The sequence below is a fragment of the Bicyclus anynana genome, chromosome 6 (assembly GCF_947172395.1).
Source record: "Bicyclus anynana chromosome 6, ilBicAnyn1.1, whole genome shotgun sequence".
In the NCBI taxonomy this organism is placed as follows: Eukaryota; Metazoa; Arthropoda; class Insecta; order Lepidoptera; family Nymphalidae; genus Bicyclus; species Bicyclus anynana.
In genome coordinates, this window is record NC_069088.1 from 9,662,504 (window position 1) to 9,690,117 (window position 27,614).

Here is a 27,614-nt window from a genome sequence, read left to right on the forward strand (position 1 = left end):
TGGGGACTATACCGTTTCAAACAAAAAAAGAATTTTTGAAATCGGTCTACGCGTCTTTGAGTAATCGGTGTACATACATAAAAAAAAAAAAAAAAAAAATACCGACCGAATTGAGAACCTCCTCCTTTTTGAAGTCGGTTAACAAATTACGAGATCGTAACCCACATACACTATGATACCCTTTCAACCGCCGGACGCGGTGCCAAATAAAAGACTCAATGATTTTATTGACTCGAAACCTAAATAACTTCGTATAGTAAATGTTCCAGGTAGGAGTTAGGACAGCTACAGATAAACTGCATGTTGTCTTCTATTTCCTCAAAACTTTCCTACTAGCGTTTTTAATATAATTATAATTTTCGTTACAATTAAAAAGGATGTCTTACGGAGCGACATAGTCCGAAATGGACCAAGGTCCATAAAATAAAGAATAAAAACACTGATTTAATAACTTACTTATTTTGGCGAGTCAACGAATTCGAAGGAATTTATTTGCTTTTGAAAGGAATTCGTCTATTTTTTGTCATCTTATCCAGACTTATTTAATTTAGATTGATTATAAAATTTACTGTTCTATAACATAATTCATAAATTGTGATGAATAATACGAAGGGTAATCTGCTACCTAGATAGAGATACTTTGAACTTTAAAGGAAAATCAGATTTCAAAATTAATAAAACATCATTTTTGCATATCAAGTAGAAAAAAAAAAACATAGAACAGACAAACATTTTGTGGGTGTTAATATTACCATCGGGGCCATGTCACAATGATGTCACGACAATAGATGCTCGCGTCACATCGTGGCACCTATTTTAAAACCAGTGTGTAATGTGTATATGCGTACTCTTTTGCAACTACCAAATGTCGCACGTGGGCGAACCGTAATGTAGATTGTGGTACCATTTGTTTGCATCTTTTACTTAGTACTTGTACATATGTTTTCTGTGCTTAGGTTTCTGAAATGGGATACGGCCTATCAAGAAAATTAAAAAAAAAAGAAAAAAAAGTTTGACATTATTATATCATACTTTAGTTTCGTATTATAAATAGTAATTGTTATTGATAGTATTGTGAATATTTTAATTTAGGTAACACGTATGATGGATTTGTATATTGACATATCTAAGTTTAGTAGACTAAAGTTTAATTTTTGTTCTGTTGTTGCATATATAATCAAAGTTGCACGCTATAATAATGGCAGTACGCTGGTTTAAAATGAATAACATCTTTTGTACGTGTATCTTGCAATTTTGTATCTAACAAATTTAGTCTTAAAAAAGATTACCAACTTTAGTCTTTTAAAAAAATATTACATTCTATAAATAAAGAAAACATTTTACTTAATTTCTTGGACGGCCATGACAATAGATGAGATATACTCGTAATAAGCATAGATTTGATTGTTTGGTAAATTTTTCGTAATATTTTACATAAAATTGAAATGAAAAAATACACACATACTTATATTTCATTCAGGCTACTGTCAGAACTTTAAAAAATATCTACAAAAATATAATCTTACTAATATTATAAATGCTAAAGTATTGATGGAGGAATGTTTATTAATCATTCACGCCAGAACGGCTGAAGATCTGAATGATATTTTAGTCCGATAAAGTACGTTGGCATTGAGATGTTTTTTTTCTAAGAGTTAGTTTTAGGCCCAATATTCTTATAGGAGAGACGGTAGATCTACACGAGCGTACCACGGAGCGCTAACTAGCTAGCTAGTAATTCATAAAACGAAAAAGTCCACACGTTTATTTAAAGCTCATCTCAATTCTCAGCAAGTCCTTGACCAACATTTTTCATTTCAGATGCAAGATGTTGAAACACTGGTCGACCTAACGAAGGTGCTAGAGAAAGACTAAACATGGCGCAACTCATCAACAAGAACCTAATTACGCTGAAGTGTGTCCTCTTCTGCTTCCTTTCAGGTAACTAACTAATGAAGTATCTCTGTGTATCAGTGCATCCACTGTTGAACTCGGGAAATTTCCAATTGGATTTTCATTTTGTTGTACGCGCCTATTGATTTAATCGTAGACAATAGTGAATAGAATCCCAAGTACTTTTTTAATTCGATACTCGTACGAGTAATAACCAGTAGATAGCTAGATTACTATTAGTGAAACGAATAAATAATATTCATATTTTAATTAATTGTATTAATAGTATATTTATATTAATACTGCTTATTACTATTGTTGTTTTAGTTTTTAATTTGTAAATTTCGTCTACTTCCCTAACGGCTGTAGATTGTGACCGAGTTGAACGAGATATAATATATAAATATAATTTTCTTGTCAAATGTCAATCACAAGCTATTACAAAGTTGAAAATGGGAAATCTTTGCTTTGGAGTGGATACGACAACAATCGAGCTGGGATGCAATCGGAACTGAACATAGGAAATCTCGGATTTGCTTCCCGTAACATATCATAAAGTGAAGTCTCATCTATATCCTCGTGGGTCATTAAAAAATACATTAGGAATGTTATACCAATATGATAAAAAAAACGGAAACCGTTGAACCGTTGAATCGAAAAAGAAACAATTTGTTTTTATAAACGTTTCTTGTTCAAACAAAAAAGCCAAAACAAGTTTGCGTCGAACTTCATCCATACAACGTAACAAGTGGGTAGGTACCTATAGCAAAGTTGTTATTTTCTCGGGGTCACAATAAAAAAGTGGTTCAATGGCGGACTTCGTGTTGTCCCGCTTCGTAATGTTCCTATGGTGTATTGCAAGTTACCTTGTAGGGATTGTCGGTCTCCATATTGGTATATGATATACCTACTTAGCACTTACGGAATGATTTAGGGATCGTTCACCTCTGGAACGCTACTGCATTGCGCTCAGGAATTGTGACATCGTAAACTTTTCTAGACCGCACTTGGGTTTAAAATTTAAACAATCAACGGTATTTTATTTTATTACACTACTTCAACATTGCAGAACCTATATGGTTTTTTATAAGAAGTACTATAATATTTGGATGTTTAAGTGCATATTTTTCATTTAGCAGTTATAATATTTTTTAGTGGCAGATTTTCCTCGAAAAAAAAATTAGGATATTAGATACGCCCTTAACGTTTTCTTGAATAGTTATTTGCTAGACTAGTGGCAATCCTTTTGAATAACATTTATGTTTTACTGCTTACACAGGTGTAGGATGTATATTCCCGTTCCTGCCTCTTCACATACTGTCGGTTGGCTTGGACCGAGGGGAGGCGCGATTGATATCAGCTGTAGCACCTGCTATTGCGCTCCTGGGCCCAGCTATACTCGGACCCCTTATTGACAAGTTAGTACAAATTTGAACAAGAGATGTCAGGCGATGCTTCTGCGCTCGCCCAAACCTCCCGGTGACGCCGCTGAGGTCCCATAAGGAGCCTACGGCACTTACATAATCAGGACAAAAGAAAAAAACAAGAGATGTGATATTTTTTTTAGGCCTTGATCAGAATATCTCCTTATGGTAAAATTAGGTGTAGCCTAAGGTAGATACCAACAAAATGAAACGCCTATTCACTTTTGTCTTAAAGATACCCAGGTTGTAAGAATACCTATGGAAATAGAGATTTCCTTACCCTAGTCAAGTCATGCGTATAAGACATGAAGAACCAGAACTCTTTGTACGAACGAAGCCGTTCAATGACATACTAATATTATAAGTCATATCTCAGATTGAAGAGGATTTCAACAGCTAACTCAAGGAAGGCAAGGAAGTTCGTGAAGATGCATAAATTATGCAATCTGCAAGGAGGTTTTTTAAGTGGCGGGTGAGGCAGAAAACTTGACGCGGGAGAAATAGTTTATAAAAAATCAGGAATTGAACCCGTACCTAGCTAATATTGTGTTAATTTTTCGTGATGTTGCTATACATATTTATTATCTAAATACATACGAGTTTATGTACTTATAATTTGAATGTGAAAATATGTCTCTTACTCATCACAAAATATTGAAATCGCATGACGTTGAAAGTTGAAATTTCTCAGAGAGGAGTGTATAGTTAAAAGACGTCCGGTAGTAATGGATTTTGCAACAGGGATTTAGGAGGTATAAGGGCGGGTCTTTCAATTAATGGTGGACTGGACGGTGGGCTAAAGCTATATCCCCACTCCTAGAAGAAGGTATGTCTATTGTCTATCCGTTTAAATAGGTTGGTAACGATGACGTCATTGTTCTCAGGCTCTCCGTGGGACGTGGTTCCACCGGCGGAGGAGCAGGTCCCAGCAGCTCGGGGAAGTTGCTGCGGGTTGTCATTGCGTGCTGCTTAGTTCTGAGCGCCTTGTTCTACTCTGTTCTACTAGCAGTGCCTTATACAGAACGCCATGAAGTAAGCACAACAAGAAATTATATCAATATGACACGTTTTCACTATAGATAATTAAAACACAGCTCAGTCAGTCGTGACTCATGACTCTTGCAAATGATAGAGTGACTTGGGTAAACGCGACAGATTAAAAAAATCTGCATGTATCATTAAAATTAGCAGAAAAAATGTTTTGATAATAGTTTTTTTATTAATTTCAATATCAGATATTTTTAATATGTATATTGTAAATGTATAAACCACCTGACTCGGCAAACGTTGTTTTGCCGTGTTAGCTTATTTTATTCATAATAATATAAAGTGTATATCACTCGTAGATGATTAGAATAAATACATGTGAATTGCTTATCAAATGCAATGTGCATATTTAATTGTACCTACCTAGTACAAGTAACTATAATACGATACGTCTACTTGCATCGTAATGCCTAGTAATTGTAAACAAACTATTTGATAAAGTATATTTTTAACCGACTTCAAAAAGGAGGAGGTTCTCAATTCGGTCGGTATTTTTTTTTTTTTTTTTTTTTATGTATGTACACCGATTACTCAAAGACGCCTGGACCGATTTCAAAAATTCTTTTTTTGTTTGAAACGGTATATTCCCCATTTGGTCCCATTGCCATCATGTCAAGATCTGATGATGAAATCCTGGAGAAATTGAGGGGAACTTTCGAAAATTATATGGGTGTCTAGTGTGTTCGTAAACTTTTTCATTTGGTACTTTTAAACACTACAATTTCATGAAGGTTTAAAATCGATCTGATGATGGAGCCATAAAACAGACGAGGGAACTCCTCGGCGATTTACAGCAGTTACCTTGTGTTTGGGCTTGATTAATTTGTATTAATGAGAACTTTCCACATAGATAGGTTGTGACTGTCATTTTGGGGTTTGGTGATGAAGACCAAGGACAATTAAGGGAACTCCTTAACAGTTTAAAGTAACTACCTTGTGTTTGGCCTTGATTAATTCGTATTGCTGAGAGCTTTGTACCAAGATGGGTTGTGACCAAGGTCAATTAAGGGAACCCCTTAACGGTTTACGGTAGCTACCTTGTGCTTGGGCTTGATTATTTTATATTGCTGAGAATTTTGTACCAAGATGGGTTGTGACTGTCATTAGGGGTCTGATGTGTTCGTTTGAGATGAAATTTTACACTAAAAATGGAAAAATAATAAAAATTTTAATAAAAAAAATACAACCGACTTCAAAACCTAAAAACGTATCCAGTAAACTAAAAAGCGAAAAATAACATCATAATATGTTCTACCTGCTGATCAGTATGAAGGCGGTACTTAGCCGGTGTTGTCTTAATTTAAGCCATTTCTGACAGGACCACATGAAACAACACTGTCTGCAAAATCTAAATCTATAAGATATTCTCACATGGCTTGAATTAATACATCACCGGCTAAGCACCGCCTTCATACTGATCAGCAGGTAGAACATATTATGATGTTATTTTTCGCTTTTTAGTTTACTGGATACGTTTTTAGGTTTTGAAGTCGGTTGTATTTTTTTTATTAAAATTTTTTGACTATTATCTATCTATACTAATATTATAAAGAGGTAAAGTTTGTAAGTTTGTCACATTTTTTAAATGGGGTAATCTTCGGAACTTCTGGTCCGATTTTAAAAATTCTTTCACCAGTAGAATGCTACATTATCGGGGAGTGCTATAGGCTATATTTTATATTGGTATCATATATATTAGTCGAGTTATCACAGTTTTTGTCATACAGGTCGGACTGAAAATCCTCTTAAACAGACTTATTCGCATGCGCTGCCTTAACTATTGTGTAAAATTGAAATTAATGTATTGAAACTTTATGTATCTTTAAAAGTTCTACAGAAAAGTCCGCGAGACCATATATCTATCTTCTATATATTGTCAGATATAGTACCTTTTGTGTTTTAAAAATTATTAATTATATATACTTAGGTTTACGTCATTATTTATACAACTAAACTTTAATCCTTATTAAATTAAGATATTTAATAATCACAAGGATATTATGGAGATAAGATTTGCCCTTTACAGTATGTTAATAACTCAAATAGTTTCGGAGATAATACAAAATTTCTAAAAGACGGCGAAATATGACGCCCGGCGCTTTCATTTACGTATTTCCCGTTCCCGTGTGAATATGGGGATCAAACATAGCCTTTGACACTCGCAAATAACGTAGCTTTCTATTGGTAAAACAATTTTCCAAATCAGTTCAGTAGATCCAGAGATTACCTCCTACAACCACACGAACTTTACCTATATTATTAGCATAGAAGTCTCTATTTCTCTTGGTAATACCACCACTCTCGAAGGACTGGACCGATTTTGCTAAGGGTAGGAGTAAGATAGAGAAGTTACAGGGTAGGGTAGGGTACGGGTAGGGAAGCGTAGGGGTAGTGTAGAGGTAGGATAGGTGTAGGGTAGTGGTAGGGTAGGGGTAGGATAGGCGTGAGATAGGGGTACGGGTGGGATAGGGGTAAGAAAGGGATAGGGTACGGGAAGGGTAGTGGTAGGAGGGGGGTAGGGGTAGGAGGGGGGTAGGGGTAGGATGGGGGTAGGGTGTAGGCAAGGTAGGAGTAGGGTAGGGGTAGGGCAGGGGTAGGGTGGGGGTAGGGGTAGGGTAGGGTAGGGATAGGGTAGATTTAGGGGTTGGGTAGGGTAGGGTTGGGGTAGTGGTAGGGTAGGGTAGGGGTAGGGTAGGGTAGGGGTAGTAGTAAAGTTGACATCGAAATATACGCGGACGAAGTCGCGGGCGTTCGCTAGTTTCAAATAAAATATTAAAAAAATGGGTCTAATTAATTTAATAATAACTTTTGCAATGTTTGCGCGCAGAAATAATTTTTCATAATAAATCTTATACTTATAACTTTCGAATAAAAAGTTAGTCTAAAAAGCAACAGACGTGATTTTATTATGTAAGTAGATAAACCTATTTACTTACCGTCTGTTAATGTAATTGCATGGTTAGGTAGGTACGAGGAATATCGGACAAGGTTGTGATGCAATTAAGGGCGATGGCTTTATTTTTTGATCGTCAGTACATACGATATTACATTATCATAGACTACCTAGTAATACTTGGATAAATTAGTTTTGAGAAATTACTTAGCGTTGGTCAAAAGGTCATGAGTGACTGTTTTAAATGCTTAAACTAGGTCAGATAGACATGTCAGATATTTTAAGAGTTTATTTTGCAAAGAATAATGCTTTATCTCGGGATTTTAGTTTTGTCATACCTAGTTATGTTCAACATCAATTAAAAATGTAAAAAAAATTATAATACGAGTACGTGCAGTCGACTACAGCCACAGAAAAAATTGCTACAGCCTTTCTTGATGAGTACTGTTTACCAACAAAGAATTTAGAAATGAAGGTAGAAAACGCATGTCATTTCATAACTTATTGAATTTAAATTATGTATGGTTTGTTTATAAAACGTTATACATATAAATATATTAACCAAATATTATTGTTCTCAGCTTATTAATCAAATTTATTTTCATTAATTTAAGAACAATATTTTTTTACAAGAACAAGATTATTACCCTCATTTTTAATTTATTTGTTGGTAAACAGTACTCATCAAGAAAGGCTGTAGTATAAGTAAGTCTAGAGACTTTATAAGGAGTTCGAGACTTACCTACTTTCACTGTCGACTGCATGTACTTTATTTATGTTTTTTTTTACAAAATAACGATAGGTTATTTTGTAATCATGTTAATTATGTAAAAAAAAAAACATTTTAATGTACTTAGTCTGAATAACAATAAAATAATTATAAAACTACATAATTAAGAAGAAAACTCAAATAGGTATTGTACAATTGGTGTTAATATAATGTGTGTCGCAATTTGTGTAGGCACGGCGCCCGCAGGTGCTGTTCATGTGCGACGAGGAGGGCACTTACGTCATGCAAGAGGTGTGCACGGAGGGCATGCGTTGCAACCGCTGGGAGGGCGAAAAGGTATAGTATTTAGATGTATTTTTTTTATTGAGAACTTAAGCTAACTTATCTATATTAATATTATAAAGCTGAAGAGTTTGTTTGTTTGTTTGAACGCGCTAATCTCAGGTCCGACTTGAAAAATTCTTTCATTGTTAGATAGATCATTTATCAAGGAAGGCTATAGGATAGATATTATCACGCCAAGACCAATAGGAACGGAGAACCAATGAATAATGTTTCAAAATCGGGGATTTTTTTCTCTATTAAGGGGATTTTTTTCCCTTACGCTGCATGCGTTGCGTAAACGGTTAAACTTAAAAGCGTAAAATTCGAATCATCGAAATATCACAACGGTTACACTACATGATCAGGTCTCCTGCCTAATAATCGGGGAGGGAATATGGAGCTCAAGCTCACCACGTTGCTGTTGCGGATTGGCATGTTTTTTTGACTCTTAACGATCACTGTCAGATGTTAATGATAATGCCCGGGAGCGGGACTGACGGCTTAATGTTAATGTGCTCTCCGAGGCACAAATTTGAAACACTACCAGGGAAATCCCAGCTCTAGGTTGTAGCTTTTAGCTCAATATTTCACAGTCCGACCCTGGACTCGATCATAAGTTCTCGTGGAGCCACATGGACTAGCCACTGGTCGGACACACCCCTCGTCGGTCTATGTGGCTTAGATATTACAATATGAACTAGTAAACTCTTCATACCTTATGTAGACTTGATAATCCTCTCAGCCTGTAATCGAGGCGTCGCCTAAATTCGACGGACGGATGACCCAATTATAGAGTAATCAATTTCGTTGTCCCTGGCACAGTACAAACAAACGTGTCATAATGTATTTTCAACTACAACATATAGACCTAAACAAAATTTAATAAATATCTATAACGGAATAGGAGTGTTATTATTCGAAAGTTTTTACCCGAGTCAGGAAAGAAGGGTATGTAAATTGTACTCGTATGTATCTACCCATATCTTATTATTTTACATGCCCTTCATGTCATGGGAGCCCAGTGCAAATTGTATGCCCGCATTGGATTAGCGTTGTGGATCTGGAAAATCCATTATGGCCCCTTTCCAATAAATAAATATTTAAAAGGCAAAGGAGTCTCTAAGGACTATAAATAACGAACGCATTGTTTTTTGCTTATTTATGGTCTATAAATAACAATTAATTATTTAATATTACGTACATCCACTGGCGCATTTTTCTTCGATAAATAGATATATCTACGGACCTACTGATTTGAAAATAAAAACAGCCTCTGCGCTTAGAATGTACCTATTTTACAGAAAGCTAAAATTAAGGTTTCCAACATTTTATAAAATGTTTCTACCTGAACAAAAAAACCGTAGTGCCAACTGTCAGTTAAGTTATGAGTTAAGTTTTATAGAATGTAGGTACATCTAACTACTTATAATTTCTATGGTTTTATCGAACTTTTGACGAATGTAGCATAGCTTAAGTTCTCATTTGCACGTGAGCTTTTTTAACGGACGTTAAAAAACCGTACAAATAAAGTATGAAGTTAAATGAAGGTCTATTTCCAACGCCCAAAATTAAAAATGCTCGAAACTGCTTCAAAAAAATCGCCGAGTTTTAAAAGGCTGCCCTGTGAATGTAAATATTATATACATGGGTATATTAATAATAATAATAATAATAATTTATTTACTTCAGGTTATACACCCATTTAAAATATACATTATTTATGTATATTTTACAGTACATGTATATAGTACAGATAATATTATTAAATATAACAATTAAATAATAAATCTATAGGCATTTCTGAGAGCAAACATATTTTTTTATTATTTCTTGTTCCTGTCGCGATGCACGGTAAGCCAATATTTTAGAATAGGGTTTTCAGGATACTCGGAGCATACACTGAGGATTATATTATATGCATTTGTTGTATTTGGACGCTTTTTTGACGTCCGATAAAAAAACTCTCGTGCGAATGAAGGCTTATGTTCTGTGGTCTATAACATGAACTTTTGCTGCAGTCCGGAGTGCTGGCGCTATCCGCCTGCGAGTACGGCTGCGCGGACAAGAACATGTCGTGGGTGACGCGGCCTTTCACCTCCACCTCCACCACCACCACGCTCCGGCCCATGTACAACAGTGTCGCGAACGCTACCGTGAGTATTAATCTACTAGAGTCCGCGCCACAAAACAAGTCCCGTAGACGCGGCGCTAAGATTCACATTTTCATTTGTGTAAGGCGCTGTCAATTTTAGTTCAGGTATTAGCCGCGGGACTTCTTTCGCGGAGCGGAGTTGATTATTGATCTGTTTGTTTGTTACAATTTTTAAAATCGATTTAGTAATTTTGAAACTACTGAACCGATTTAATTTTTTTTTTCACCAATGGAAAATTACATTATCAGCGAGTAATCCGAACGGCCGAGGTCCGAGTCTCTAAGGAGACGCCCTTATAGAGTCCCATGAGGCGATTTTGGGCGGTTTTTCTTATTCCCCAAAATCATCGGTGACGACGTTGAATTTCCTCGGCACATATACAAACAAACAGAAAAATGCGAATAATTTATCTCCATATTATCTGCTAGTTTAACTTAAAGAGAATCTCATCAATACAGTAGGTATACGATTTTACAGTAGGTATACGATTTTACAGTTTTTTAATTGGTCCAGGTCTGGTAGGTGTATTTTCATCCTCCTCCTAACAAGTTAGCCTGCTTCCACCTTAGATTGCATCATCACATACCATCAGGTTATAAAATCTTACCTGATGGTAAGTGATGATGCAGTCAAGGGCTAACAAGTTTTTTTTATTTAACAGTGAGATCCTGTGTCGGTAATGTTGTTATGATATATGTTTATGATCGTGTCCTTAGTAATAACAATTAGTCACGTGGTGTAATGGCTTAGTAATACGAGATCTACTATTTCATTCAAAGTTCATGGTTGAATCACACATGCATCACAACTCGGAATTAAATACTTATGTATCTCGGGAAGTTAGTACCTACTACAGTTATTTGTTATATAGGTATACCTACCTACCTAACTATGGAATGTTTATATTACAATTTCAGCTTAGGAGCAAGAGACGAGAAAACCATTCATCATTATCATCATCTATCCATCATCATCATCGTTATCAGCGTATTTTAACTGGCCTCTATAGGACCAAGCCTCCCCCTTGAAGTACTCCTTATAAGCTCCATATACAAAGCTTAACCTCGCCACACTGCTCCAATGTGGAGCGGCGGACTTAGGATAATAATTAATAATGTTACCTAAATTCTTTAACATTTACCATCATTCATCATTATCAGTCGATGGACGTCCACTGCTGGACATAGGCCTCTTGCATGAACCTCCACAACGGTTTTGAGCCGGCAGCATCCAGCGGCTCCCTGCAACCCGCTTGATATCATCGGCCCACCTATATTAGAGGGTCGACCAACACTGCGCTTTCCGGTGTGGGGTCGCCATCCCAGCACCTTGGGACGTCCATCGGTTCTTCGAACTATGAGGCCTGCCCATTGCCAATTCAGCTTTGCGACTCGCTAAGCTATGTCAGACTTTGGTTCGTCTGCGGATCTCCTCATTTTTGATTCGATTATACAGAGAAACTCCAAGCATGACCGCTGCATGCTCCAAGCATACTCAATCGCGCGCTGATTGAATTTAAGCGTTCTAATAAGGCCCATATTTCTGGATCCGAGACTTGGTCGCTAACGCTTTCGACTACCCCTACCCTACCCTACACTTCCCCTAACCTACTTTATCCTACCCCTAACCCTTTTTATTGTGTCTGCTGGGGAAGTCATTTTTGCCGCTCTAGCAAATGCCCCGCTTGCTTCGCTCTGACTATGGATGGGCCTTCTTAAACATTTGTTTTCATCATCCTTATTGTCAGTAATTTAAATCCTGTCCAACAGACTACAGTACCACCAGTGACAGAGGAGCCCGAAGAAGAAGACTTCGAGTTTAAGCCGCCGCACTTATGCTACGACGAGCATTGCTTGGTCTACATGCAGCACGTCCACAGGCTCCCAGTGCCTCTCTCGCTGACAGCTCCGCAACTTCCCGAAGACAACTCTACTGCTGAGAACAACTGGTGTACTTATCGCACAGGTGAGTGAAATGGTCAACATATTTGAAGAGGTACGTAAGAAATTTTCTCTAATTTAAACTAATATTATAGTGATAAAGTGTGTAGTGTTGCAGGGGTAATCTCTAGATATACAGAAGCGATTTTCAAAATTCTTTTACTAGAAATCTACGTTATTTGCGAGTGTCATGAGCTATATTTTATACCCGTATTCTCACGGAATCGGGAACTACATGAGTAAAACCGCAGGGCATCGGCAAGCGCGTTTATAATTTTGACAAAAACATTGCTTATCGTTTTGAAGGATATGAAGATTGATTTCGAAGCATACTATTAGAAGACAATTTTACAATGGTGTATCTAAAATTTACCTAAACGGATTGCTTGAACAAAGGATTGCACAAATAGGTACAAAACAAAGATTACCGAGTGATATAGTCGTAGTCCGAAATGGGCCAAACTCCTTAAAATAAAGATTATAAAAATTAAAAAATAAGTCTTAAATGTTTTTTCTCTCTCTACTCGTACCTTAGGTATACCTACTCATACAGACATAGGCCTCTTGTATGGATTTCCAAACACCACAGTCTCGAGCCGTCGGCATCTAGCGGCTCCAACCCACTTGATATCGTCGGTTCCGTAAATCGCATTGTTGACTGCGATTTACGGGGTTTCCGGGGTTACCATTCCAGCACCATGACTCGCCCGCTCCTCAAATGGATTAATCAAAATGGTGACCATTGCAGCTGGACCGTCGAAATGTATAGTCCCGCCCGATCGCTTGAAGGACATAGTACAAGATGGGGAAACGTGTCACCCCGCCGTGCGATGCCAAGTACTCGATCCGTATGACGAGCCCGATGGAGTGCTGGCAGATGCTGAATGCCGCCAAATCATTGGCGATCCGTCTTACACATTCTGGACTTACTTTATTATCAGGTAAGGTTTAAGTAAAATCTATTTTCCTCAAAAGTTTTAATCTCCTTTCCCTTTCCTCTTTCTCAAATTTATCCAATTTAATCTTAATATCTACGATCAATAAATATATTGACGGCGTCCGTAGCGCAGTGGTATGCGCAGTAGATTTACAAGACGGAGGTCCTGGGTTCGATCCTCGGCTGGGCCGGTTGCGGTTTTCTTAATTGATCCAGGTCTGGCTGGTGGGAAGCTTTGGCCGTGGTTAGTTACCATCCTACCGATAAAAACGCACCGCCAAGCGATTTAGCGTTCCGGTATGATGTCGTGTAGAAACCGAAAGGGGTGTGGATTTTCATCCTCCCCCTAACAAGTTAGACCGCGTCACTTCACAATCACTTACCATCAGGTGAGATTGTAGATAAGAGCTACTTGTAAAGAATAATAAAATACTTATATACCTAGTAATTTAAGAATACATTTGCAACAGCTTCAGATAAATTAAACAACTGCGAACGAATGAGCGGAAATCTAATTCTGTCATCAGGATCAAATTTCCTGGATCGCAATGAAATCATTGAACAAATTGTTACGAGTATTAATTAGTACCGAGCTGATTCAGATTTGCCAGTTGAACGAATTTAAAGGTTAATTTTAAACTAAATTGCTCTACTCTGCAAAAGCTCTTATTGGGCTTCTTAAGTTAAATAAGATTCTGATCCAGATTGATGGTTTTGTCTTTTGAAGCCAAACGTTTAGAAGATCTAGAAGCAAAAAGGCACCTTCGAAAGACCAAGAATAAGCCTACTTACTTACTTATTCATTATCAACCCATATTCGGCTCACTGCTGAGCTCGGGTCCCCTCAGAATGACAGGGTTTATGAGAGGGGTTAGGCCAATAGTCCACAACGCTGGCCCAATGCGGATTGGCAGGTTGCACACACGCAGAGAATCAAGAAAATTCTCCGGTATGCAGGTTTCCTCGATGTTTTCCTTCATCGTTTAGAACACGTGATATTTAATTTCTTAAAATACACACAACTGAAAAGTTGGAGGTGCATACCCCGTACCGGATTCGAACCTGCACCCTCCGGAATCGGGGGCAGAGGTCTACTGGGCTGTCACGGCTTTTTACGCCTACTTACATCGTACAATAGTAGTGGTCAGTTATTTTGCCAGTCGTGCAACCAGACTTTCAAAACTAAGTTTGGTTTTGTCTAGACGTTGAGGCCAAGGTGTTACCATTGACGTATCCATCAAGGAGCATAGCTGGGCACCGTTAATCAAATAGTTAACTTCGTTAATCGATAATCCGCTACAAAAAAAGTTAGCTTCGTTAAACGTTAAACCGTTACATTCCGGAAGAATTAACGCAAGTTAACGTTAATCGTTAATCCGTTAATATGACTGTAATATTACATTTTTATATCAATGCGTGAGATCACCATTGAAAAAATAAGGATGAGCACTGGGGAAAAGTGCCATAATTTGTTTTTAGTTGATTTTATCTATATTTAACATAAATATAGTAATTTGTTGATTTCTTTGAAAAAAAAAATCAGTCATCATTTCTTACTTGTCTGAACCTGCATTTCGCGTTGCGCGGTAAATAGTAGGCATTGGATTAACGATTAACGAACTTCTGCATATTAACGGAAGTTAACGTGTCCGTTAACATTTTAAAAAGTTAACTTAAAAGTTAATCCGTTAATCAAAATGTTAACTTCGTTAATTAACGATTAACGGATTAACGAGTTAATGCTCAGCTATGTCAAGGAGGATATCAGTTACTCAAATATTTAATTTATATAGCTACTTTTTCCACACTCTAGGATATTAGCGGATATTTGGCCGACAGCGGGACTGGCATTACTCGGCGCTGCGTGTGTAATAGCCACGAGGGAAACTTCCTTGGGTCGCGGCGACGTGGGACGGCAGCTGGCTTTTGGCACTTTAGGATTGGCCATATTCCCCCCGCTGGCCGGGCTGGCGGCCACTCAAATGCCTGACAACCCTTACTTGGTGCCCTTCGTGATGCACGCCGTCTTCATGCTGATAGGAGCACTTATACTGCTGGTTGACACGTAAGTGATCAATAGAAATACATGCTTTTTAATTTATAAGTGGTATCTTATATTTATGCATAGGTGATTATGGGTTATCACTAGGGTTGCCAACCGTACTTTATTTATGGTCAGCGTACGTATACTGTCGAAGAAATATACCTATAGTACGCAAAAATATTATATTTTCGACCGACCGAACGTGTCTATCTTATTTTTGGATTTCATTATTTTTTGAATAAAATGTGAAAAACCATGTAAAACTTTTATTTTAGAGAAAAAATGCAATTAGTGCTAATAAATTAGGTTTTTATGAAAACAAGTAGGCAACAAATACATTATGTTTGTCTATATTTCACTTATTCTATAAAATACTACATTTTCTTTAGTGTACCTACTATATTTTTTACAGTTTTATATGAAAAATTCTATATTTTTCTAAAAAAGTGTTGGCAACCCTATTTATCACATTCAGCATTCATTCTGCATCAATAGCAGGTCATCGTGATCAGCATTTTGTCTGCCCAAAGGTCAGGCCTCCTTCCTTAAAGGAGAGAAAATATGGAGATAAACACCTGAATCTTATTAAGATATAGGTAGAACGTAAATTTTTTGTGTTATTCTTATGTTTGCCTATGCAAAATGTACCTACATTACGAGCACAATTTACAACTTTGCAACACGAAATCGCATGAATAGTGAAATGTAACGTGCGATGCGATAACAATAAACAAAACGCGCACAACAATGCACCGGCTGGCTCCAAATGCACTCACAATATTCATAAATACGCGGAACACACACGAAACGTTAAAAATGTCGACGAATGAAGGACGTGTTTCGCATTTGTTTCTACAGTAATTTTGTGTTCTGAAAGTTTGTAACGGTACATTTTATTTTTTATTTTTTAGAAATTACAAATTCGAATGCATATTAAGCAACACTAGTCTTTTTGGGTATTTCTTCTCTAGCGCAATTAGGAATACTTCTATGACAAACGAGAGGTCTTGATCATTTATTGATTTCAATTTCCATGCTCCGGTAACAATTCATCATCATCTTAACAACTCATTTTCCGCTCACTGCTGAGCTCGAGTCTCCTCTCAGAATATAGATAATAAATATAATAGAGCTGTGATAGCCCAGTGGATATGACCTCTGCCTCCGATTCCGGAGGGTGTGGGTTCGAATCCGGTCCGGGGCATGCACCTCCAACTTTTCAGTTGTGTGCATTTTAAGATATTAAATATCACGTGTCTCAGACGGTGAAGGAAAAACATCGTGAGGAAACCTGCATACCAGAGAATTTTCCCAATTCTCTGCGTGTGTGAAGTCTGCCAATCTGCATTGGGCCAGCGTGGTGGACTATTGGCCTAACCCCTCGCATTCTGAGAGGAGACTCGAGCGCGAACTGTAGTCGTACTTAATTGCTTTGAGTGAACTTAAAACAATAAGGAGACTAACTTTTTTCTTTGCATACATCTTTGGACTGCAGCCCTGATGATAAACTAAGTTGCCTAACTAAGTTTAAGCAATGTGTTAAAAAACATTTACTTAGTCGACGGTACTACAACATTGATGAGTTCCTTAATGATAAAGATGCTTGGAGGCCGTTGGATCAGCTTCCACCTTCACACAGGAAGTAAAACTATAAGAAATGTAAACAGTAATTGTTATCAATTGTAAATTATAATACTGTATGACTTTTTCAAAAGAGCAACTGTTGAGTTTCTTGCCGGTATCTTCTCAGCAGGACCTGCCTTCCGAACCGGTGGTAGAATCTTTACAAATAGTCAACTGACGTGTCAAAAGTGCTTGTAAACTGAGCCTACTTGAAATAAATGATTTTTGATTTTGATTTTTTTGATTTTTGCCCACAGAACAATAGAGCAGCAACCATTTTCCCGTGTTGTTTGAAATTCGGAAGTCGATTTGTTTGTTTGATATGTGATTTGTTGACAACTAGGCACATGCCGCTGTCGACGCCGGAGTGGTGGTGGCACACGGCGACGGGCGTGCTGGCCATGCCCATGAGCGCGGTGCGGCGCTACGGCGCGGAGACCGCGGCCGTGTTCGCCGTGCTCGCGCTGCTGGGCACGCTGTGGAGCGGCATCGACGCCTACCTGCCCTGGTAACTGCTTGTTGGTGACTGGCCACATACGCTGTCGACGCCGCTCGGCGACGGGCGTGCTGGCTACACTTGACTACATAAGCAACACGTCCACAGGACGGTGGAGGAGCTGAACGGCACGGCGCTGGAGGTGGGGCTGACGCTGACGGCGGGCGCGCTGCCCGCGGTGCCGGCGCTGTGGTGGGCGGAGGCGCTCGTTGACTACGTGGGCCACTCCAACGTGTTCATCACCGCCCTCACCTTCTACTGCCTGCGCTACACGGGTACGCTAACTCCACTAACAGCATTTTCAGCTCTTAAGACGAAAGAGGTCCCCGTTGTCTTACTTCACCTCGACGAGATACCCAATAATGGGCGCGGGGCTTTCAGCACCACACAGACCAAAAACTTCATCAACCGTCCCCTCTAAGTCGAGGTCATAGTCTCACAGGAAGAGAGGGAGTCGTTTCAGCTCGCCCTTCTTCATCTCTCCTGTACTCTGATCGGTCTAGCAGTCAATGCAGCTGTATTACACCGATTTATATGTGCAACGGCGGGTGGCCGATTTTATGCTGATTCAAAGAATGGGATGGGTATGGGAATGATGGGACCTGTAATAAAAGAAAACCCACCACTTCGCGGGCATTCGGACTGAATTGAGGGAGGGCAGGCCCGCTACTTGTTTTTCGCGTCATGATCAGTAAAACAACCACCGCTCTACCGGGGAGTAAAACAGCCGCGCGCTTTAGTTTGGTCTACGCGCCAAGCAATGACCTTAAAGTACCTAGTGGACGTACCTACTTACTAGTATATTTTCTATTTTAACGTTATAATTAGGTACCTATTACCAGTCCTTGATAAGCCTATAAGTTAGTTAAGCAATTGCTCAGAGCATCCCGTCTAGGGATGACCATCCAGACAATCGAGAAAAAAAACAAGCACACGAAACTTTTTGTCATTTCTAAATCCACGCGTTTTATATTGACGTTCGGTTCGGTCGGGGTGATGACTTAAGGATAGGGGCCCACAGGGGAAGATTTAGGCATCAAGTTAGCGTTCATTTACACGAGCGGCAGCTGCTTGGCAGGAGCCAACGGCAGTCGACTGCTGCCGAGACGTCGCCGACTGCAGTCGTCGGTAGCAGTTGCCGCTCGTGTGAATGAACTCTCACAATCCGGCTCTCATTATCTATGTATTGGTGCGGTGCAGGTCTAGCGTACAGCGAGTCGTACTCGTGGGTGGTGGTGTGCGAGCTGCTGGAGGTGTTCACGCTGAGCCTGGTGTGGGTCACCGCCATGCTGTACTTCCGTCACCTCGTGCCCAGGAAGTACACCACCACGGGCCAGGCGCTGCCCGTCATTGCGCACTTCTGTATCGGTGAGTCTATTGCTTTATGCGGTTTCACACTTATAACTAAGGGCTTCTTATCAACTGATGATCGTTTTGAGAAAAACATTATTTTTATATATTACAAACAGGCGCTGCGTTCCCGTTCCTGTAAAAATACGGAGATAAAATATAGCCCATATCACTCTCGGATAGTGTAGATTCAAAATTGGGAATGAATTTTTCAAATCGGTTTAGGAGTTTTAGCGCCTATCCAATGCAAACAATTAATTAAATCTTTCCTCTTTATAATATTAGTATAGATACGTTTATGTAATGATTTTGGTTAGTTAATATTGACCGGTTTCATAGACAGTAACTTATATCTACTGTGAACAATATCCTGCAATATGTGGCTTAACCTAGAAAAAGGTCCGAGCTTAGCAATATACTATCCATGTATATCCACTTCCATGAGCAAAGAGCGTACAGCACTGCTGGGACCCCGTTCCAAGTGCAAACTATCACAAAGTAACTATCATCCCTTTACATTGATACATTAGTAGCAATGTGACAAGCAAAAGTGTGGTATTGCCGGCAGGACGCTGCATCGGAGCTATAATTAGTGGCATGGTGTCGCTGGAGCAGCCGCTGTGGTCACTGCGCAGCGCCTACCGCGCGCTGGGCGTGGTGTCACTGGCGGCGGCTGCTGTGTACCTCGCGCTCTACCACCTGCTGCTGGCCCCGCGCTGCGCCTCGCCTGCCGTCGCGCCACCTAGCCACCTGCTACAAGGTGAGCACTTCACTCAACCCCACGCGTAGTACCGCGCACTGGGCTGTACCTCGCGCTCTACCACCTGCTGCTGGCGCTGCGATGCGCCTTCCCTTCTGTTGCGTCGCCTAACCACTTGTTACAAGGTGAGCATTCTACCACACGCGTCAGTACCACGCGCTGGGCAATACCTCGCGTTCTACTTTTTGCTGCTGGCACCGCGCTGCGCCTCGCCCGCAGTCCCGCCACCTAGCCACCTGCTGCAAAGTGAGTACTCTACTCTACCACACGCGTCAGTACTACGCACTGGGCGATACCTCGCGCTCTATCACTTGCAGCTGGCGTCGCGCTGCGCCTCGCCCGCCGTCGCGCCACCTAGCCACCTGTTACAAGGTGAACATTCCACTCTACCACATGCGGCTGTGCCACGCACTGGGCGATACCTCGCGCTGGCTGTACCTCGCGCACTATCACCTGCTCGCCTGTCGTCGCGCCACCTAGCCACCTGTTACAAGGTGAACATTCCGCGCTGGACTGTACCTGTACGGCCTCTACCTCTACTGAACTGCGTGAGCACTCCACTCTACAAACAGAATAATATGACGGACATACCTACTTACTGCTCTGAGCACTAAGATAAAAAAGTAGGAAAAAAAACAGTGTTCTAGTTTCTATTCATATACAAAACAGAAAGTACTAAACATGCAAACCATAAATCGTTTGGCGGTAAGTCTTTGTTGGTAGGGTGGTAACTAGTCACGGCCAAAGCCTTCCACCAGCCAGACCTGGTCTAATTAAGAAAACCATATTCGGCTCAGCTAGGGATCGAACCATGACCGTCTTGTAAATCCACCGCGCATACCACTGCGCCACGGACGCCGTAAAACGACAATGTCTTCACAACGGATTTGTTGTTAAGACAGCCTACTTTTTGAACTGTACGACTTAGGTACTCGTAGTAGGTACCTTCCGTAATTTACTTTTGATTTATTTTGATTTTAATAAATAACGTAATGCCCTGTATAGAATCTCGGCTTAAAGCTCTTGTAACATTTAAAATTTCTAATTGGCAATGTTTCATTTTAAAAATTCAAATTTCTATGTATAAAGCATGCACAGTGGATGGACAGCTTAACGGTAAAGGTATGTAGGGACAATGTAAACATGGCACCTGTGAAATACTAGCAAACGCACTGTTTTGAATCGGTTTATTGTATAAACAGAAATTGCATGATATCTTAACTAACACAACCAATTATTTACTCTAGTAAATAATTTTAATAAGTAGGTATAATTTTCTCTCATTTATTTTTAATTTTTACAATGTTAATAAAATATAAATAGAATACAAAACACTATTAAGTATAAATTTAAAAAAAAATCAACCCTCCCGTTGCGGGACATTTGAGTGCCCAAGCAACCGGTGGTCAGGGCTCCAGAGGTAGGACCTCCTCACAATACGCGCCTCATGGTATAATTTTTATTATCGTTACAACTTAGTTAAAAGTAGGTCAGTCTATTCCGATTTTATAAAGGCGAATGGCGAGATTGCATGTATTTTGGGATTATAATAGCAGATACAAGTATCGTACATAATGGAAATCTATTAATAGTTGTTTATCGTGATTAAACTAAGAAAAAAGCAAATGGTAAGTAGTCTTGAAAAGCAGGGAGAAAAAAGATATACCTTAAAAATAGTAGGTACCCTATCTATACTAAATGTAAAAATCACCGCCGCTGACATACAACTGCGTGATTGCTTGATAAATACAAGGCGTTTCGGTCGTAGGCAACAAGTAGAACAATTTTACTATGCTAAGTATAGAAGTAATCTTGATTCCTGTTCTGTAAAATCTAAATATATTTTTTACAAGCATCTTATAAAATAATAGTTTTAATTAATACAAATGTATGAGTGTACGACACTTCGAGTATGACTCCCACTTTCGCCATCCTCCTCTTAATCATTAGGAATTTTGTTGTTTTATTTTTGATCTTTTATTTGGTTAGGTAAGTCTGATGCAAACTTTTTGACGTCCCGGAAATCAGCTGCGGATTTTCACTACGCGCGTGAGACGACGACGGGTGGGAGAAAACCGCGCGCAGGGTGATGCCCTGCCGCTACGTACCCGTTGTTACCTAAAATTTTGCATTGCGCAGCCTAACGCACGATGTGCCGAAACGTTATCAACTTTGCATCGGACTGTACCTACTGGATATTGCATGATTTTAGGTAAAATATTATGAAATAGTTCAACATGGTTAAAAAACACCCCGTTTAATTTAGTAGTATATGGTTTAGCAAGTTCGTTGATTACACTCCCGCGATATGCGGGCGACAGGGGGAAAGACTGCGCGGGTGTGAAATCGTGCGTGCAGGGAAGTGAAGTCCATCAGTCGTCGGTTTTTCATTCATCGCTGCACCGCCCCCGGCCCGCACGCAACATCGGGAGTGTTACGAACGAAGTTGCCAAGCTATAGTTACCTAAAAACTAAGTATCTAGTACCTATTACCTGCTTAGGGAAAATATTTCATAGTTTGTATCGTTTCATGATAGAAACGCTAAATAATTCGTTGGTATGGGTAAATAAACTTGTATATAACTCTTTCTAGTGTAACGTCACTTTACATATGGTGAAATCGCAGTCATGTGCTAAATGGCTGTATTGGAATAAAATAAATATGATAGTTTTTAACGTTGCAGGATTAAACGCGAACGGCGGTTCCAACGGCAACTATTCTCCGATGCGAGTCTATCACGAGGAGCGATCTCGGAAAGGTCATTTCCGTTATTAAGTCATTGTATCTTGTTGTGTTTTTTTACTATTTCTTCTATATTAAATAAGTTTTATAAGTACACAATTGTGATATAATTACTATTTCTTGACTAATTAATCTGATCCAATCAGTTTTATTTATTAGCTTTTAAAATTTAACGCCTATCTGCATTTCATTAATTAAGAATTTGTAATTTGAATAAATTTTACTCCTTACGTACGTGTTTTATTTATTTTATACGCTTCGAAAATTAAATAAATTATGGGAATGACATTTGCTATCGACAGGTCGAGTGATCAAGTTATCAAACGGATCTGTCATTCCCATACATTTTTATAGTTTTCGAAGCGTTAGCATTTGTAGAAAGAGAATCGACGTGCCACTTAGCTACAGGCCCAGGATCGTGATGTTTAGAAGTCTCTGCAGTTACTATCATACCCACAATATTTTTGAAGACCTATCCAAAGATGGACTATCATGTCTGATGAAAGATGATCCAACGATGTACCTACTATGGAATAGGCGTGAACAAATTATTCTCACTGTGTAGGGAAGGAACCCTATTTTTTTAAACATTTTATCATCATCATTAGCAACCCATTTTCGGCTCACTGTTGACCACAAGTCTCCTTTCAGAATGAGAGGGATTAGCCGGTTAGGTCAATAGTCCACCACGCTGGCCAAAATGCACATAACTAAAAAACTGAAGATGCATGCCCCGGACCGGATCCGAATCTTCACCCTCCGAATCATCGAAGGCAGAGGTCATATTTTTCACGTATCCATAAATAACCATTCAGCTGGTAGAGGGGGACACACTTGACTCTAAAGCCCATTAAACTAATTTACACAACTAATAGGTACTTACCGCAAAAAAATATCAAAATTTTTATTTTAAGACTTGACGATTTTAATGTCCATACTCATACTAAATTACGGCTTTATATTTTATAATAATTATGGTAGGTAATAAATAGTCCATAAGCAGAAGCTAAATCGAGGATGGACATGACGAAACTGTAATGGTTACTTATACTTGCGGAGGTGGTCTATACCCATTATCTAGATCTCTTGATGTAAAGTCCGGTTTCTTAATATGCCGTTATTGAGATTTAGGAGGAGAAAAACAACTGATTTAGATATTTATGTTTTATTTAATGAGACACAATAAGTAAAAAATAGCGTTCAATGTCAGTACATATACACTAATCATTTCCTATTACAAATGTAATTGAAACTTTATAACATTATCAGTACCTGTCTAAATAAAAGTATTTGTATCTAAAGACAAACAAAAATTAAATGACAAAATAAATGTTTGGTTTATAAAAGTTTCTAGTAATAAATTTATAACCTTTATTAATCCTTATATTTTTTAAATATATGTAGCAACATAAATGTTTAAAGTTCAATCTATTTATATGAAATATAATTGTACTTTGTTATTAAAATTTTTATAATGTAGAGAAACGAGACCGAACGTTTATATATTAAATTAAATTAAATCTAGACTTTACACTGTTTTTTCAATGTATACATACCTACCTAAAATTATGGATTACTGGGGGATTAAACAAACAATATTAATAGGATTATTGAAAATTTTACCATTAACTATAAAGCATAATAGCGATATCACAACTAAAAGTTTTTATTTGAAATATATTCGTCTAACGGAATTATCCCTTTACCACAATATCGGTCATAAGTGTTACAATAAAATGTAATATTCAACCACTCTATAAACTTATAAGCTAAAGGAGTTCACCTTATGTGCAATAAAAACTTACTAAGCTAATGCTATCATTATTATACTAGTCCTTTTCAGATTCTTTATTTACATCTTGGTTTTCATCTAAGGAATGAACATTCTGAATGTCATCGCCTTTGCCAGCAGCGTCATCGCTTTTGCCAGCAGCGTCATTATTTTTGCCAGCAGCGTCATCGCCTTTGCCAGCAGTGTCATGGCCATTGCCAGCAGCGTCATCGCCATTGCCAGCAGCTTCCTCACCATTTTCTATAGCGTCATCGCCAATTTCCATAGCGTCATCACCAATTCCTACAGCGTCATCACCAATTCCTATAGCGTTATCACCAATACCTAAAACATCATCACCAATTCCCATAGAATCATCAAGATTTTCAGCAGCCTTATCACAATTGACGCCAGCATCATTACCGCTATCGATACTTTCGTCTTTCAACAAATCTTCAATCATTTCTTCACTCATTTCCGTTTCGAGTGTCTTTTTCTCACTACCTGAATTTTCATCTAAAATATTTTCTTCATCTAATTTATCAACAATTTCAGATTCGGGCACATCATTAGGTTTTTCATTTTGACCATTCATATCTGTTGTTGAGATTTCATTTTTTTCATTACTCTCTTTTTGTGCACCGTCGTCTAGAGCTAGACTATCTATATTTTCATTAGAAGAAGGTTCGTTTTCATCTGAAACATTTTTATCTTCGTCTTTCTGGAAATCAGATTGCAGATTGTTTTCTTCTAAATGTTCATTATCTGTAACTCCATTCTCTTTCTCTTTATCTAAAACATCAGATTCATTGCATGCACCTTTAGAATTGGCCTCTAGATCCATACTTAGAGGATCCTTGGAAGCATCAATTTTTTCAATGGATCTGTCACTGCTGTCATTGAAGTCACTGCTGCCCACTACTGTTAAGTCGACTTCTTGGTTGTCATTCTGATTAGATTCCATAGAATTTTCATCTATATAAATTGGGTCGTCATTATCATCCTCCGGTAATATTTCGACGTCATCATCGTCACTATTATTAACACTAGTGGTGGTGGAGCTAGTTTTCTTTAAAACATATTGTCTATACTCCTTGTTCAAATTGTCTCTTATTTCCTTAAATCGTGTCATCGAGGTGCTCATAGCGCGTTCTAACGAACGATGCAGTACACGCATTTCGTTGATTGAACGCGTCCGTAAATGCATAGTGGTGGCGTCCTTTTTCAATTGATGCAACCTCGACAGTGAATACTCTAAAGCGTCAATGGCGTCGACGAGATTATACCGATACCATTCGACGGGAACGTTCAAGTCGCATGACCTGCCCTTATCTGAAGCCTTGCTGACTTTGGGAGACTTGGGAGTGCTGCGTTTGGAGTTGCGATTTGGCTGGTTGCGATTTCCTAATTTCAGAAGAGGAGGCGTCGTGACCGCAGGAACCGCGCTCAGTTTCGCAGCGAACGTTGTACCTTTAGAGGGACCTTTGTTGACATTGTTGTCGGTGACCGCGACTATAGTAGCGGAATAACCTCCTGGCATATTAGGATTGGCGTTGATGGCAAAAATACGACCGTCAGGCAGACGATACATTTTGTTGGAGGAGAGAGTTTGCGGATCCACCCTGAACTTGAGGCCGCCGGTGTTGGAGTTGACGGTGACGTCGTTGTCAGTCATCTGTATGATGTTGTCGGGGTTGAGGTCGGACAGTGCGCCGCGCATTATAGGGGCCGGTTTGGGCGCGGCCACGGGGCCGGGCGTGATGCATTGCACGTCATCGTCACCGTTGTCTTCAGTCACCTACGACGTTACCAGCAGTGTTATTAGCACATCTGAACACACATGCTTAACTGCCACACACCACTGTCAAATCCATACTGGTAATTTAAATAATAGTAGGGGAGCCGAAGCGGGGTTTTTTGCAGTTACTCGAGCGCGGCAGGACATAAGGGACTAGGTATACCTTGCACGTTGTTGAGTACCTCCATTAAGTATGAGCCCTTAATATTGGTGGGTACGTTTATGGCAACCAAAAAAACATACATACAGCCGAACGTAGAACCTCCTCCTTTTTGGAAGTCGGTTAAAAAAACAACTTCAGATATACTCAACCAGCACGTCAGATTAAAATAATATAGGTGAGTTGATAGCTAAAAACTGCACATTTCGAAAATCTGACGATAAAAAAAAAACCCTCATATGTTAGTTCTCGAGTTACGAGCGCGATTATTTTTTTATTTAATTAATCGCTAAAATTTTCTGACAATTTCAGTAAGCCAAAGTAATAAAAATTGCTCTTAAAATCTGTAGTTTTTTTCCACCGCTAAAAGCGAAAAAAGTAAATAACCATTTATTCTTCCTATAATTTAATCTACCGAATGTAATAGGTCCCCATGACGCTCGAGTAACTCCTATTTTAGCATCCCGGGCTTCCCTACTATAAGTAAAGTTGTAAGAGTTCATCAGGATATACTAAACCAATGTTTTTTTTACTGATAGAAATCCATGTTATTGAGTCTATGGCTATATTTTAACCCCGTATTCGACAACGGGAACAAAGATGAAACCGCGAGGCAAATACAATCTATACTAATATTATAAAGAGAAATGATTTGATTGATTGTTTGATTGAATAGGCTATGAAACTACAGAGCTGATTAGAAAAATTCTTTTACTGATGGGAAGCTTCACTATCCCCGAATGCTATACGCTATATTTTATTCCTGTATTCCCACGGGAACGCGGGAAAAACCCCGCGGCGTTTGCTAGTATACATTAAAAAGCATCAAACAGAACACTATATACGTAGTGTTTGGGCTGATTCTCTGTTGTTTATTAGTTTAAACAAACGGAAATTATAATTAGTAGGAATATATTTATTATTGATTTAATTTGTTAAGATTATGATTTAGTTAACTTTTCTTTCAAAATTAGTTATTGTTAAATTAAATTTCAATTGGCTATAAAATTTGATTAGTTTTGCATGTAAGAAGTTAGCAAATAAACTTTAAACTTCAATCGATTTAGGCATTCTATAAATTGACTGAAATTCTATAAATTGAATAAAGGACTCACAATCATGTAGAAAATTTCACTTAAATTGGTAAAGAAAATTATACCTAAAGGCCTTTAAGTATAGTCCGATATTTAATAAAATCCCAAATTCAGAGCAAATTCAACCTTAAGGATTGAGTTTATGGTTGAATTTGCAAATGCGACTACTTGAATTAAGTGCCAAAAAGTTGTGTTTGGCACTCATTGAGTAGGGGCCGTTTTTTGGTCGGTGATTGTGCATCCACTTTTTAATAGGAGATCAATGATTCTATACGAACAACCAATAACAATATGACCTTACCTCACACAACGGCTCCAATGGGAAGTCAGGAGTGCAAACAACGTCATCGTCTTGCATAGACGCCGGCGCCGATAGTGAAGCCATCGCCGACATGTCTAAACCCTGTTATTATATTAAAATCATTTAATTTTAG

The 27,614-nt window shown here is 38.7% G+C and overlaps 2 protein-coding genes across 3 annotated transcripts in view; one reads left to right on the forward strand and one right to left on the reverse strand.

The window, feature by feature from the left end:
- The window catches only part of LOC112052196 (uncharacterized), a 35,786-nt gene extending 13,199 nt beyond the window's left edge, over positions 1-22,587 (forward strand). For both annotated transcript variants that reach the window (XM_024091186.2, XM_024091185.2), the window contains exons 2-14: positions 1,822-1,941; positions 3,173-3,311; positions 4,202-4,349; positions 8,219-8,323; positions 10,330-10,464; positions 12,234-12,429; positions 13,153-13,345; positions 15,155-15,406; positions 17,352-17,516; positions 17,613-17,779; positions 18,705-18,872; positions 19,423-19,614; positions 22,299-22,587. In XM_024091186.2, coding sequence (XP_023946954.1) covers positions 1,878-1,941; positions 3,173-3,311; positions 4,202-4,349; positions 8,219-8,323; positions 10,330-10,464; positions 12,234-12,429; positions 13,153-13,345; positions 15,155-15,406; positions 17,352-17,516; positions 17,613-17,779; positions 18,705-18,872; positions 19,423-19,614; positions 22,299-22,390 — 2,016 coding nt within the window. In that variant the 5' untranslated portion in view covers positions 1,822-1,877 and the 3' untranslated portion in view covers positions 22,391-22,587. The remainder of the gene's footprint in view (positions 1-1,821; positions 1,942-3,172; positions 3,312-4,201; positions 4,350-8,218; positions 8,324-10,329; positions 10,465-12,233; positions 12,430-13,152; positions 13,346-15,154; positions 15,407-17,351; positions 17,517-17,612; positions 17,780-18,704; positions 18,873-19,422; positions 19,615-22,298) is intronic.
- A 919-nt stretch (positions 22,588-23,506) lies between these two features.
- LOC112052208 (uncharacterized) overlaps positions 23,507-27,614 on the reverse strand; it is a 10,770-nt gene continuing 6,662 nt past the window's right edge. The window contains exons 8-9 of the mRNA XM_024091204.2: positions 27,482-27,583; positions 23,507-25,926 (exon numbers count right to left, since the gene is read on the reverse strand). Of these exons, the coding sequence (XP_023946972.1) occupies positions 24,187-25,926; positions 27,482-27,583 (1,842 nt within the window). The 3' untranslated portion in view covers positions 23,507-24,186. The remainder of the gene's footprint in view (positions 25,927-27,481; positions 27,584-27,614) is intronic.